The sequence below is a fragment of the Brassica napus genome, chromosome C5 (assembly GCF_020379485.1).
Source record: "Brassica napus cultivar Da-Ae chromosome C5, Da-Ae, whole genome shotgun sequence".
NCBI lineage: Eukaryota > Viridiplantae > Streptophyta > Magnoliopsida > Brassicales > Brassicaceae > Brassica > Brassica napus.
Window position 1 is genome coordinate 52044130 of NC_063448.1, and position 14714 is coordinate 52058843.

At 29.9% G+C, this 14714-nt stretch overlaps 1 protein-coding gene across 1 annotated transcript; it reads left to right on the top strand.

Annotated features, from left to right (window-relative positions):
* The first annotated feature begins 1335 nt into the window (after nt 1–1335).
* LOC106452726 lies at nt 1336–4524 on the top strand. Its single transcript, XM_013894896.3, has 11 exons — nt 1336–1617; nt 1709–1834; nt 1903–1971; nt 2040–2144; nt 2537–2591; nt 3137–3210; nt 3421–3504; nt 3588–3728; nt 3825–3890; nt 3971–4080; nt 4169–4524. Exons 1-11 carry the CDS (start codon nt 1528–1530, stop codon nt 4335–4337), a joined length of 1089 nt encoding a protein of 362 aa, XP_013750350.2. The 5' UTR covers nt 1336–1527; the 3' UTR covers nt 4338–4524.
* Nucleotides 4525–14714: the final 10190 nt, after the last annotated feature.

Below are 14714 nucleotides of genomic sequence, written 5' to 3' on the forward strand. Positions count from 1 at the left end.
GGTAGTAATGTTCTGGTCTTCCACGTTGTTGTAAAATATTAAGGCTAAAAAGTGTACTATGATAAAATCTTCAACTTGGATCACGTAGAAAAAAATCATGGAAAATTGATTTCTGAATAAAAGACGAATGAACTTTAAAAAAGATCTTTGCCACACTCAAACCAAACTAAAACAACAAAGAAGCTGAAACTATTGAGAAAAAAAAAAGAGAAACAATAAATCTAGGAGATGGAGCAGTTCACGTAGGGAGTTAGAAATCTTTTTTCTTTTGAACGTGTCGGACAGTAGAAGCGGTTGTTTGAGAAAAAAATAGGATTTTTTCCGGTAACTTTAGATTTTTTTAGATACATAATTATTTGAAACAAAAAAATGTTTTTTTTTTAATTTTGTAATACAATAACACATGTCAAAATTTTGTTGGCTAGGTGACTTGTGCTTTAGTATATAAGGGATATATTGATATTTATTTTTCATGTTACTATTATATACTCCCTCCGTTCCTAAAAGATCCATGTTATAGTTTTTTCACACTTTTAAGAAAACATTTAAAATTGTATCTTCCAATACATTATTTTCCTTAATTAGCTATTTTCAGTAACTTTTAACCAATGAAATTTTATTAAACACAATTGTATTTTTTGAAAAGTACAATTTTTCATTAATTAATGTCTTGAAAATGTAAAAAATGTATCTTTTTAAAACAAATTTTTTTTCTAAAAAATGGATCTATAAGGAACAGAGGGAGTATCATATATGTATCATCATACAATTAATCGTATTTTATATGTACCATTATATAAATAATCACATATATCTTATATATTTTAAAATTTAATGTAAAATATAAAAATCATAATTTAAGTTGGTGTTTGAAATTGAGCTTTGTATTGTAATTTTTTTATATATATTGAAAACATTTTTTATAATGGTTACTGGAAAATATCTTAGTAAAAATTAATTTTTGAATATATGTATATTTTTGAATCAATTTTAAATTATTATTTTGATTTGAAATACGTATATCAAGTTTAAATTTTGTTTATGATTATTTTATAAAAAAAATGTTTTTAGGTAATTAGATTGAATCATTTTTCGTATATTTTAAATCTGATCCAGATAGATAGTTTCTCATAATATAATGGATTTCTAATTTTCTTAATAAGAGAAACCCATTATTTATTTTTTCCGTAATATAAACACTTTGATATAGGTCAATCAAATAAATTGAACAGAGATGTTTATGGGCCAACCAAATAAACGACATAATTTTGTGAACATGGGCCTTATAGGGCCCAAATCATGAGTTTTGTTGTTTATATAAGATAAATGTTACACTGGATAATGTGTCGTGTGTTATCATCCTCCGTCTCTCTTCCACCAGAAGCAGACGTTTGTTGTTGTTCTCTTGGCTCCAAACGTATGAACCAGAACAAAAGGCTTTTTCGATACTTCCGTGTTGCAAACCCTAGATTATATCTCCAATCAATCTCGTGATTTAGAAGAAACGCTAAACCGATCATCATTATCATGGACTGCTCATGCAGAACTCGCCCTTCCTCTCTCCTCATCTCTTCCGAACCGTCTCTTCGCTTCCCTCCCTCGAATCTCAGCTTACTGGTGTGTATAAGCATCTAAAGTTCAAGGCTTTTGATTCAAAATTATCAATTATGTGAATTGGGATTTAAAGTTTTGGCCTTTTTGTAATCAGGTGCCCAAAGAAGCGAAGCTGGTGAAGCAGCAGCGAATGGTAGTGAGGAGTTGTTCTTCTGGGTCTGCTCAAAACGGCGACGTTGATGGGTTTTCTTTAAAGCCAAACAAACTCTTTGTGCAAGAGGTGAGTTTTCATGGCTTTTTTTTGTAGTTGAGAAGAGGGAAAAGTTGATCACTTTGTTGGATTCTTAGGCGATTGGAGCTGAGTATGGAGAAGGGTTTGAGACTTTTAGGCAGGATGGTCCTCTTAAAGTCGATGTGGTAAGAGCTATTTATATGTTTATAAGTCTTTTCTTATGTAAGGTAGGTAACATGTGGTTTGCTTGTAGGATTTCTGGAATGAGAAACTGCAAGATGGGTTTCTTCAAAGGATACGTTACGCAATGAAACCAGATGAAGCCTATGGACTTATCTTCTCTTGGGACAATGTCGTGGTAATTGTTTCGACTTCCATCTTTATGTTTTGCAAGTTAGTTAGTGGAAGTGTTTGTAGTTGTAGCTACGATAGCTTTCCTCTCCTGGTGGAGTATATGAGGGTTTTGTCTTATAAGTCTATTGGTTTTTAGTTTGTTTAGATGATACTGAGTGCCCCCTATTATTTGGTAAATCTCAAAAGTTGTAAATAGATTTGCATGGCCATACTAGTTTTGGGACTGTTTTAGATAAGCTTTCTTTTTCTTCTTGTATTGTATGGCACGAGGATCGTCTTTGAAGTAGCAAGTAATTGCTTTATTAGATGATGTTTGCATGGTCAATGGTTACTAGTTTTGCGTTCTGAAGAAGTTGGAATTTCTCAATTTTTCCATTTATGGTTCTTATTTTGTAGGCTGATACTCGAAGTTTGAAGTTGGATGCTTGGAAGCAGCTAGCTGCCGAAGAAGGTAAGCTTTTATCCTCTCCTGCTTTTGTTTTTACCCAATTATAATCTATTTTCTTTTTGCATATACGTGAGTGGAAAGAGATGTCGTGCAATAGCTGCTTTTAGTACTTCCCATGCCTTTTAAGGAATGTCTCGAGAGATAGCAATGAACTCAGCATTAGGTTATCTGCATTTAGGCCGTCATTGTCGGTTCTGCGTTTTCTTTTGACGTCTTAATGTTATAGTAGTGTGTGATTCCATCAATCCAACTCACTTCCTTTAGTGTTTAGTCGTCTTTTTGCTTTTCCACTTTGCAAAATGAAAATCTTCATTTGAAACAATTAAGCCAGCCTTTGTCTATATAAACCTTTGGATGGGTCATTGCAGTATCAAGTTGCCTAATTTACGTAGTAGACTTCTGATAGATGAATTGTTCTGGTGAGATAACCTGGTGTGTTGGGCTCTTTTGCTAGTATGTAAAAACGTCAGAAGCATTAAATTATATCTTACTGATATTTAATAGTCAAGTTCTCTAAGTAGATATATGTACTTTAAATTGTTTGGCAGGAAAAGAAATTGCGGAGGAGAATGACATTCAAAGACTGATGCTTTATGCTGGCGCTGACCATGTGCTTAGTAAGGTTGGTGATTTATAGCAGTCATTTTCTTGCATATATAGTTTAAGCAAACCAATGATATGAATATTTCTTGTATATTCAATCCCTTCACTCATGGTATTGTTTTGATATTTTTTTAGTCAGCCATAACGAGCTCTATGTTTCTGCTAGATTTTATATGAATGTTATCATAAGGAAATGTATTTAACTGATGGATGATTCCAAATGTTTCAGGTCTTGTTTTGGGAAAAGACGCAAAGCAAGATCGATACATTGAAACTCAAGCTATCAGAAATATACTATGATAATCTTCTCAGGGTAAGGACTTTCTTTATCAAATGTTTGTATTACTAGAAATGCATGTTTGTTCCCTGAGTTATTTTCACTGTCGACATTTCCAGCTCACAGAACCAAAGGAAGGACTTAAAGATTGGCTCGACGCTGTCACAAATGCTCGCATTCCCTGTGCTGTTGTCTCAAATCTTGATCGAAAGAACATGATGAATGCTCTTGAACGGATGGGGCTTCAAAACTATTTCCAGGTCAGTAATAAATAGCTTTTAGAGAATCATCTTACTTTTTATCAGGTAAATGGCTTGCTTATATCTGCTGACACTTGTCTTCATCCTCCGTTTCAGGCTGTAGTTTCCGAGGAAGATGGTATGGAATCTATAGCTCATAGGTTTCTTTCTGCTGCTGTGAAGGTACTGTTAATAATTCAAATATTAATACTAACCAATTTTTCTAAAAAAATGTTGAAAAGTTTTAAAACTTTGGTGCGCAGTTGGATAGAAAACCTTCCAAATGTGTTGTGTTTGAGGATGATCCAAGGGGTATAACAGCTGCTCATAACTGTACTATGATGGCGATTGGATTAATCGGTGCTCATAGAGCGTAAGTAATCTAGTTTTGCTGTTTTTGAGGATCTAGATACATTTCCAGCATCTAACTTTATTCAAAAAAACAAAAAACAAATATGCAGGTATGATCTGGTTCAGGCTGATCTTGCTGTTGGAAACTTTTACGAGCTATCAGTGATAAACCTCAGAAGATTATTTGCAAACAAAGGCTCTACATTCATGGAGCACGAGAAGCAAATCATAGAAAAATCGCCGCCCAAAAGAAAGCTAACCATTGATACCATATTCTAAAGGCATTGGATCGTGGTATATAGTAGTTAGGTTTAGGTTCTTGTCGTTATGGTTTTATATGTTTGACATTATATGTTTAAATACTAGAAGGAGAACCGTATTGATTGAGTTAAATTCATAGCTTATTATCGCTGTTTCTCTGGTATATATGGATTCTTCAAGATCAATGTTTATATCTCCTTGCGTTTTTGTGCCATTTTGGTTGTGTACATTTTTCCTGGGAAAGTGGACCCAAGAAAACATTCTTGGGGAGCATTGGTGATAATAGCATCAGTGGTGGGCTGTTGAAACGAATCAGATACCTTTAAAGTAAAAAAACCCGAAAAGACAAAAACTAGAACAGTGACTGTTCAGGCGAAGTGATAAAAGCTGAAACAACCATATTATATATGCTGAAAAAGATGTATAACATTATCTAAAGTTCTAAACTAGTACATTTGATATTTTTCTGTAACAATCTAAAACTGTTTTTATAAGTCGTTGTATTCATCATGATGATTTATATAAGGATATTAACTTTTTGATCCAAGTGCGTTATGGCTACAGATTCAAGTTCTCTCTTGCTCTGTCTCCTTGTGTAAAAGATTATGGCTACAAAATCTTGAATTTACTAATTTCTAACAAATGATTTATAATGGTCGAAGTAGCATATATATTAGGTCGGATATACAAGAGAATAGTTAGAGAATAAATAAAAAAAGAGATTGTCCTTTTGTGAAATGGATAAATGGAGCATTTTGATTAATTCCAAGTAAAACCTAAAAGGGCCTTTGATTCAAATTGCCAATTTGATTGACATGTGCCCTATTACTTGTACTCCACAGAATCGCATAAAACACAAAACTTTTATTAAAGTATCACTCCTGTAATTTAGATTAAGATTCTAATTGTTCAATAATGAATGTATTTAATTCATTTCCGCATTTTATTGGCAGGGATTTTAAAAACGAAAAAGAAAAGTGGGGACACTTTTTATGTTTTGTTACTACTAATCATAATCAGAATGTTCTTTGAGAGACTTCTTATCCTCGTTCCATTATGCATAGATTAAACTTGTAATGATTAGATCTCTAATGCCCAACTGTCATTAGTTATAAGGCTTTCTTGCTAACGTGTTCTTTTTATGCACTGAACAACAGTTTCAGATATTGTTTAGCTGAGTGAAATTGGTTTTGTTTTGGGTTGAACACAAGTTTAGTTTTCTAGCCAAAAAATCAATAAAAATGTTACAGATCTTTTATACTTTTATGTTTTGTCTCCTTATATAATAGCAAACTAAACATATAACCCAAGATAAAATTCCAATAGAATATTGACTTTATGAAACTAGTTCGAATTAGACATCACTAGAAGTGTACAAAATTTTAACAAGCTTGTGTTATAACATGTAACTCCCTTCCTTATAAACCCTAAAGTGATCCAAATGATTTAAGAAAAACAAATTCCATGTAATAGATCTTTAGTCTTTTATTTCTGGATAATAATAATATGAAGTTCTCATCCAACAAAAGATTTTTTTTGTCCTGAAAAGTAGATTCAATATAGTGGTTTTCCTAAAGCAAAAAATGAAACTAACTTCAGTTATAACAAATTAACGACACGTTTCTGTAAAACACACTTTAGAAAAAAAAAGGAGGTGCAAATAAGAAAGTTAGGAATATGAAATTTGTATTCACCCAGTTGGATCTTAGCTTTTATTTATCTTAATTTGTTCTCATATTAAATTAAGTGGGTGTGATTGTAATGCGACTTTTGGACGAATTTGTACAAAAGAAGTTTTGGGTCCACTTCACCCCAGCTAGCAAAATGTTGATTTTGACACATTAATGATAATATAGAAAATTAATGAATTAAAATGCTGATCATCCAACTATTATGATTAACAATCTGTAAAACATGTTTTAAACTAATATATATATATATCTTTAGATGCAATTATGTTAGTACTGAATTATTAATAGATCGAGTTTCACTAAGTTACGTATATCTGGATGAAATGAAACGAAGATGGATAATCTTTGAACGAATTATTGTGCTGCGCTCGTCTTTTTCTTTATATGTTGATTAAAATATACATGATCACATATACTTTTCAAAGAAAGTGATCTTCGGTCAAGTAAGTAATTCAACTAACACACAAGAGGACAAGATGTTGCTTGTGTTGCCTACACACTTTAGAGAAAATGGGACAAAAGTCTACACCTGATTATTATCGAAATCTTGAAAAGTTAGTATTTTCTTACGATCGACTCGTTACAATTTTTAAAACACCTTAACCTTATTTTAGCCGTATACTATTAATGAAAAAAAAATCGAATCAGAGCTATGTAATATGGTGTGGCCACATCATTTCTTATTTCAAATGTGCACTAAAATATTAATGACTAGCCAGTGAGAACACAATTTTAATACATTTTTAGTGGGGTTTAGAAATAAGAGAACACAAGAGTGGAAAAAGTAGAGGCCAACACTTCGACACTAATCACATTGGTTTGGCCAACTCCATCATTAAAAAGTTAAAATCTCTCCACTGATCTAACTTTCTTAACCTCTCCCAAATCCACTGCATCTAATCATACATATTTTAAAATCATTTCATATGCTTATCATACTAATCAAGTAATGGATTCAACCATTTACCAATAATCGCTTAAATACCTCAATAAACACATATATTATATGCACTATACATGGTCTTGTAGATACTGAACTTCAAAAGTTATGAATCAAGTTGAATGAGCAGTTTGATCACCAAGTGCATCCTACAATTTTGATACAAAAAGTTCCAATGCTAAGTTATGTTTTGATACACCTCGTTCTATGGAATATTTTGTTGAATAAAAATCTAAGTAGATATCATTTTGTAGTTAACTATACAAATCAAAAACTAAAGGTAAGATACAACAGTAGCATAGTATAGATAATTGATTGAAAATTAGTAACCGAGGAAGATTCATATGGTTAGTGCCTTGTTGGTTGTCGAAATCATGTGGAAGCGAACAAAAATCTGACAGCGCAAAAAGACTGGTCGAACGATACTTTTCCATGAAACTTTCATTCAATTCATTTCTTATTTTCTTATTTTCTTAATTTCTATTTACATTTTTTGCGTGTGCATATAGTTTTTTTTTGTTTCAAAATAAGACTTTATACAATTCCTTCTAAGAACATACAATGCTGTATGATTTATTTTCGAGGAAGGACCCACTGATTTAAGATCCATTTTGTTACTTATCCAATAGATAAAGAACCGAAAGAAAATAAATATATTTGTAAGTTGGATGCAAAGTGGAAACATGTCCAAGTGTGTTCCTTTTTACCGACCCAAAAACTATATTAAGTCTGGGTGGTCGGTTTATAAATGTTTTGCTTTCTGGTCTTAATTTGTTAGCATTTACTATAAAACTAACATAATGTTTTATACAATATTTTTTTGAATCTATGATACGAAAGTCATACAACTATCTATCACCGGTGCAGCAAAAATAATCGACCAAAAATAGCGTGCAACTGAAAAACTTTAAGCAAAAAAAACAAATACAAAAAAATAAAGGATATTGCATGTTATCATACTGTCATGCACCCAAAACGTTGGGGCCATAATTTTTTTAACCGTAATATTACTGTTTAAAACATTATTTTCTTATTAGCTGCTAAAAAATCTTACCCAACAAATGATAACTAATTAAAGACAAAATGATAGACAGAGATTAATAGGTGCTAAATGATATATACATGGCTATAAATTGAAGAATTTTTAACGTTAAAACCCTTCAACTAAGTTTGTTTTGGGTAAAAACCCTCAAACTAAGTATTTAATGAAAAAACTCTCAAACTAAGGTTATTTAATGAATTAAACCCTAGCAGGTCATAATTACCATTTATACCGGTAAATCTTTAATTTAGGGGTTTCTACATTGAGTAAACATAGTTGAGGGGTTTTACCGTTAATTTTTTTTTTTTTTAAAATCAAAATTTTATAATATTATTTAAAAAATAGTAATTTTTTTTTGACAACATAAGCGAGAACTAAGTAACTGGACCGCGCGATTCAGAAAGCCAAACCGAAAGTATTGAATCGACATATAACATAGCTGAAGGAGAACTCATCGCACCACTTGCAAGCTTGTCCACCATAGTATTTTGTGCTCTTAGAATATGTCTGATCTGGAAGTTAGGGAAGAAAGTTGTACTGCGTCTAAATTTTTTATATAATTTTTGTTATATTTTTTCAGTTTTTACATTTTTAATTTTTACATATATAATGTTGATGTTAAAACACATCAAACTCATAAATTTACAAAAAAAATAAAAAATGTTAATTTTGAAAATTTAAGTTACTAATTTTTATATAATATTATAAAATTGATTTTTTATTTTATTTTATTTTTAAAGGTAAAACCTCTCAACTATGTTTACTTAATGTAGAAACTCCTAAACTAAAGATTTACCGGTAGTATTGATAATTATGACCTGTTAGGGTTTACTTCATTAAATAAAGTTAGTTTGGGAGATTTTACGTTAAATACTTAGCTTGAGGGTTTTTACCCAAAACAAACATAGTTGAGGGGTTTTAACGTTAAAATCCTAAATTGAACTATGAGGAATCAATTCTTATAATAATATTAATATTGACTGTATCACTTACACATATATCTTATCTCTCTTTTTTCTCTTAAAAACATCTCTCATCTCTAGTGTCTCGTCTTAGTATCGATCAATGCCTGTAAAAAATGATTCTAATTCACAAAGAACACACCTTCTGCTCGCTATATGCGAGACCTTGATGGTCTCTTGGTTCAATATTACAATATTCCATCTTCTAAATCATTTCACTGACATATCTTTTAGATAATCAAAAGTTTAATTTGAGTGCTTTCTACTAAAAAGCCATAACTCGTCAGCGAATTTTAAATGATAAAAATACTGGAGATTTATTTTTATTCCAGCTAGTATAGTCGATTTTCTGTTTTTGTTTTAATAAATAGTATAATACAATCGAAACCAACCTTTAAGTTGTGTGGACGAGATAAAAACAGACAAGGTGGAGCCGTTGAATTATGATACGAGAAACATAAACATGTTTGAACTTTTACCAAAAAAAAAAAATTGAAATGGTTGTCAAGTAGTTGAATTGCATTTATTAATTGCAAACTTATAACTCCAAAGGCAAAATGACTGCCGAATGAGGGCATCTCCTCACGTGAAGTCGGCCACCACCAATCCATATTCCAATAATTGATTTAATTTCACAAACCAAATACTAGTAGTATTGTTGTTATTTATCAAACTGTATTACTTTAGTTAAGAAATATACACATGCGTATTCAAATATGAACTGAGATGGTAGAAACGAAGTATTTAAAACATTCTATAATAAGTCTAGGGTTTATGTAGAGTTATAATAAGTCTAGGGCTTATATTAAAATATATATGTGTTGCGATAAGAAGTCCGACTTGTGAGGAGGTTAACAAGGCGAAATAACACATGATTTTTTGAACATACAATTTAAAAGTATAACTCCTAACTAGAATAGGTACACACCAAAATGTATGCATCTTATAGTCAACTAATATATTACATGTAAAGGCACAATTAGAATAGGTATATACAATCACTTGCTTGTCATCTGACATTCAATTGCTGTAAAAACTTACCTAAATTTATGTATGCGTCCATCTTTTTAATTTCTCGTCGTTTATTTCACGATGTACTGAGTTAGACTTAGACATGACTTGGTTTTGAACACTTTCTATGCACACACCATGTCTAGTTGCTTTGGTATTGTTGCATCTGTGGACATGTTCTTAATATATAAAAGCCTCAAGGGCGACTACAAATCCAATTATCTTTAGTACTTGATCTTTGATTAACCCGTCCTCATCTGACTCATCTTTGGAAATGGGAAGCCCGAAGACCTGGGAGCAAAACTTCAAAATGAGGTTTAGAAGGTTGGTAACTCCAACCATAAATTTTCAAAAAAAATCTTTAAAAGGTTATTTATATGCATTATAGTCATTGATATTAACAAAAGTTATTAATATTTATAAAAAAATAACTATAAAGACCAAAAAAAAAAATAGTTTGAGGTTGTGAATAATGAAACATCAAAATTCAAAATTTCATTATTCACAACCTCAAAATTTGAAGATTTGAAATTGGGTTGGAAATACTCTAATGTTAATGTTAGAACGTTCGTTTCTTGACGAAAATATATAGTGGTATCATATATATGAGTTATAATTTATAAGATAACAGTCAGACCCAAACAATAAATAGCATGGCACTCGTAACAAAGACACATGAATGAATGGCCCCGACACGATACTCGACCTCCAAATCTTCATATTAATTTCTCTCGTTCAAGATATGTCTTTGTACCATCTACATCAAGATCAAAATTTCAAATATTATAGGATTAACTCAACCTAGTGGAGAAGTAACTACACGTATTAAAATCAGTTCTCCTATATATGCGCAGTTATTTTTTCCCTTACGTACTACCCCTGGCGTATTACAAACCATTTACTGATGTTGATAATTGATTATACAAATATAAATCGACAAAATCATTTATTGATAAAGAGTAATTTAACTTTATGTTTATGTCCACGTGTTGTTGAAAAAAAAAATGTACTGCTCCGAATTTTGTTTTCTAATTTCTTGATCAATGTAACGTCTATTTAGATCTTGCCCATGTTTGACAAAAGAAAAAAAGAAGATCATGCCCATGAATGTTATATCGAGGCTGGCATACATATCATACCATGCAGTTAATTGAAAATATTGATTTAACGCATAGTGATTTAAAATTTAAGACTATATATTGATATGTAGTCTAGTGTTTCACACTTTCACTGGTTTGTACTCTAATGATGTTAATGCATCACCATTATAATGTAAAATCTGGTAATTATGTATGCATAACAACCACAAAAGTTAAGATGAAGATCTTTTAGTTTATGCATTTTCGGGGATTCACTAGAATTTTAGCGTAGTTTTATGACATTTTATTTTAGATACAGTACCATTAAATAATCCCTCAAACCTACTCGATTATTGCCGATATATTTGACTTCCCATCAACAAATGGAGTTAAAAATTGACTAAAACGATCATCCACTTAGAAAACAAATGATCAGTTCTTATGATATAAACTTTATTCCAATCGTATTAAGTCGTTGTACATTTTAATGCAAAAATACCAAACAACGTTTTATTCTGCAATATATCATTTTCTTAAACATAAACTGAGAGGCAAAACCGGCGGTGACACATCTATTCAGGGAATGCATCGAAAGATAAGGAGTCTTGTTCATGTGCCCCAATCTTATCATATAGAGATCAATGCTATGGTTCAATATTGGTCCTTGGATAGTGCTTGTCATCTAAGGGGCATAAAGCTCTCGTCTCGTGGGGTCTAATTAGGTGGTTTAAGAACCGGCTTTTTCTGTGTCTTGAAATTGTAGTGTAGGATCCAAGTAGTGATCTTAGATGTTACTAAATCTCTTTGTTTGTAAGTGAGGTTTTAAACACTTGTGTGGTGTAAAAGCTTTGTACCCTTCTTTGGTGAATATAAAGTCGACGTTGAGTTAAAAAAAAAAAAAAAACTGAGAGGCAAAACAGTCAGCTGGTCAACAAATACGAGGTGTTAGTTAGTTAAGAAGTTGTTCACACTTGAAATTGTAGCCAAGTTTATAACGTTTCCTCTTTTGGCCGTAGTTGCACATATGCATACACACAACGTAATCATTTTAATAAACAAACTATCATTTTAATAAACAAACTAGATTAAGATTCGCGTCTTGCACGAAATGAATATCATATATATAAATTATTTTACATATTATATGTTCTTTTATATATTATAAAATAATATATATATTGAATAATGAAAAAACCAGTAATTATTATGTATATAATTAAATTGGTGTGTACGTAAATAAATTTTCTTAATCCAAACGATTATTTTTTCTATTTTCTATTATATATAATTAAATTTACATAATATATACATAGATAAATAGTATATTTTTAATATTGATATATTGTTAAATGATGTGTTCTAATTATTTGTATCATTTATAACAAAAAAAATAAATCACTGATAACAAATTTTCATTGTGCAATGTTTTTGAAAGTTTTAGTAATTTATAATTTTTATAAACATTCAATGCAAATTTTAAATTTTAAATATTAAGTTGTCAATATTTGTTCAAAGATTTTATCAGAAAAAATTGTTCAAAGCAAATTTCAAAACTAAAATCTTTATGTATTTTCTATGGTATATAGTTTAATTAAAAGATATTAAATATATGAGACTTTCTACTTACATAATTTTGTAATAATTTGTAAATTGTCATAAAAAAATTAAATTAGGAGTATAAAAATTTCAATGTGAGACTTTTTAAAAAGCTCGAAATATAACATATACGAAAAACTCTAAATTTTTATTATATGGTTAATGTGATTGTTTAATTTATTTTAATAACTTAAAGTTAAACAAAAATGATAAAGAATACACTAATTTGTATCAAATCTTTATTATTCAAAATCATTAATTGTCATATATACTTTAGTCACATTAGGCAATTCCGTAAAATTTTGTTTAAGAAAAGAATTGAAAACATTAATAATTAATTTATGGTTAGTTTAATAAAAAAATTATTATATATTTTGATGAACCGATCTATTTCTCTAATGATTCTAAGAACATGATTATTGGGGGTTCTTAGGGTGGGATTTTTAACGGAATATAAGAATTCGTCTCTTAACTTTTAACTAAAAAAGCTAAGAACCGGTTCTTAAATAAGAGTTTTAAGAGCCGGTTCTTAACTTTTTAAGTTAAAAGTTAAGAGACAGATTCTTATATTCCGCTAAGAACTCCACTATAAAAACTCCCAATAATCATGCTTTAAGAATCATTGTGGTATTGTGGTATTGTGGTGATGATACGTGGCTACCTCAAATGCTGTAAGGCTTCTCTTTTAGTATACATGGAATCAAATAATGGCCAGAGTTGTTCATATTGAACCGTGTTAGTTTTCTATAAAACTGAAAAAATAAAATAAATACAAGCTCAAAAAATGGCCAAGTTATACCAGCATTAGACCACACGCACGGTTATTTCTCGGTTAATTTGTGTTCTTTTTGAATTGATCATTTAAATTTACTAAACACAAATTCATGTTTGAGTTATTCGATTATATCATTTTGCCATCTATACAACACGAATAACCACATTAGACGTTTTCAAACATCCTTTTTTATTAAAACGAAAAGTTACTATTAGTCAATACTTAACTCTATTAATCTCGTTTATTTATATCGCAAAAGCTAACGCACTCTATACATTAGTATTTAATGAACAAAGATAAGTGATGGAATTCACTAATCTACCTACAGTACACGAGATCAAGGCAGATGACTCAACTTGCAACACACACCATTTAAAAAAAAAATATGCACATAATCTAGAATTATATAATATTCTCTTTCAAACTTCAAACGTAATCGTATACTAACTAAGTATTTGACTAAATTATCAAAAAACCTAAGTATTTGACTAATCACGCAACAGTTAAGTTTCTACTATTTTAAATACGCATTGCATTTAACTTGTTGAGTTCACACCACATATTGCTGACTTAATACGTATTCAAAATAAAATAATACTAATTTCGTTTCACAAATAAAATATAATATACAAATATAAATGTTAAAAAAAAAACAGTTTCACAATAATAAAAAATTGTGTGTGTGTTTTAGTATAATTTTTTCAATAATATTAAACTGTATTTAAAAAATCAGTTTATTAAATTAATATTAGTTTAATTTTGTTAAAATTGATAATGTTAAAAACTGATAACATTATATATTTAATATAATGTTAAAAACTGATATATTTTTAACCACATAAACGTGGTGGTCAAGTGGTACGGCGAGTTTGGAAATGTGCTAAGTACGCCGGGTTCAAAACCTACTAAAACTCAGATTTACTCGTTTGTGTAGTTTGGTGACATGAGTATCTAATTCTCATTGCGCAAGCTTCCAGAGGATTAGTCGGTTAGGTCTCGGTCCACCGAACACTCCCGAGTTATAAAAAAATATTTATTTTCTTTTTTTTTTAAGATATTTTTTTGTTCAACAAAAAATTATTTTTGGAATTTTTAAATATTTGTAATCAATATTAATAAATTTTAAAAATACTAATTAAGAATATATGGAAATTAATTAAATATTATTAATTGATAACTATTCAAAATTGTATAATAATTTAATTAAAGATGTTTATTATATTTTAATTTGTTACGAAAAAATATAAGGAAATATATCTTTTAGAAACATAAAGAAATAAAGAACAAATAAAAAAAATA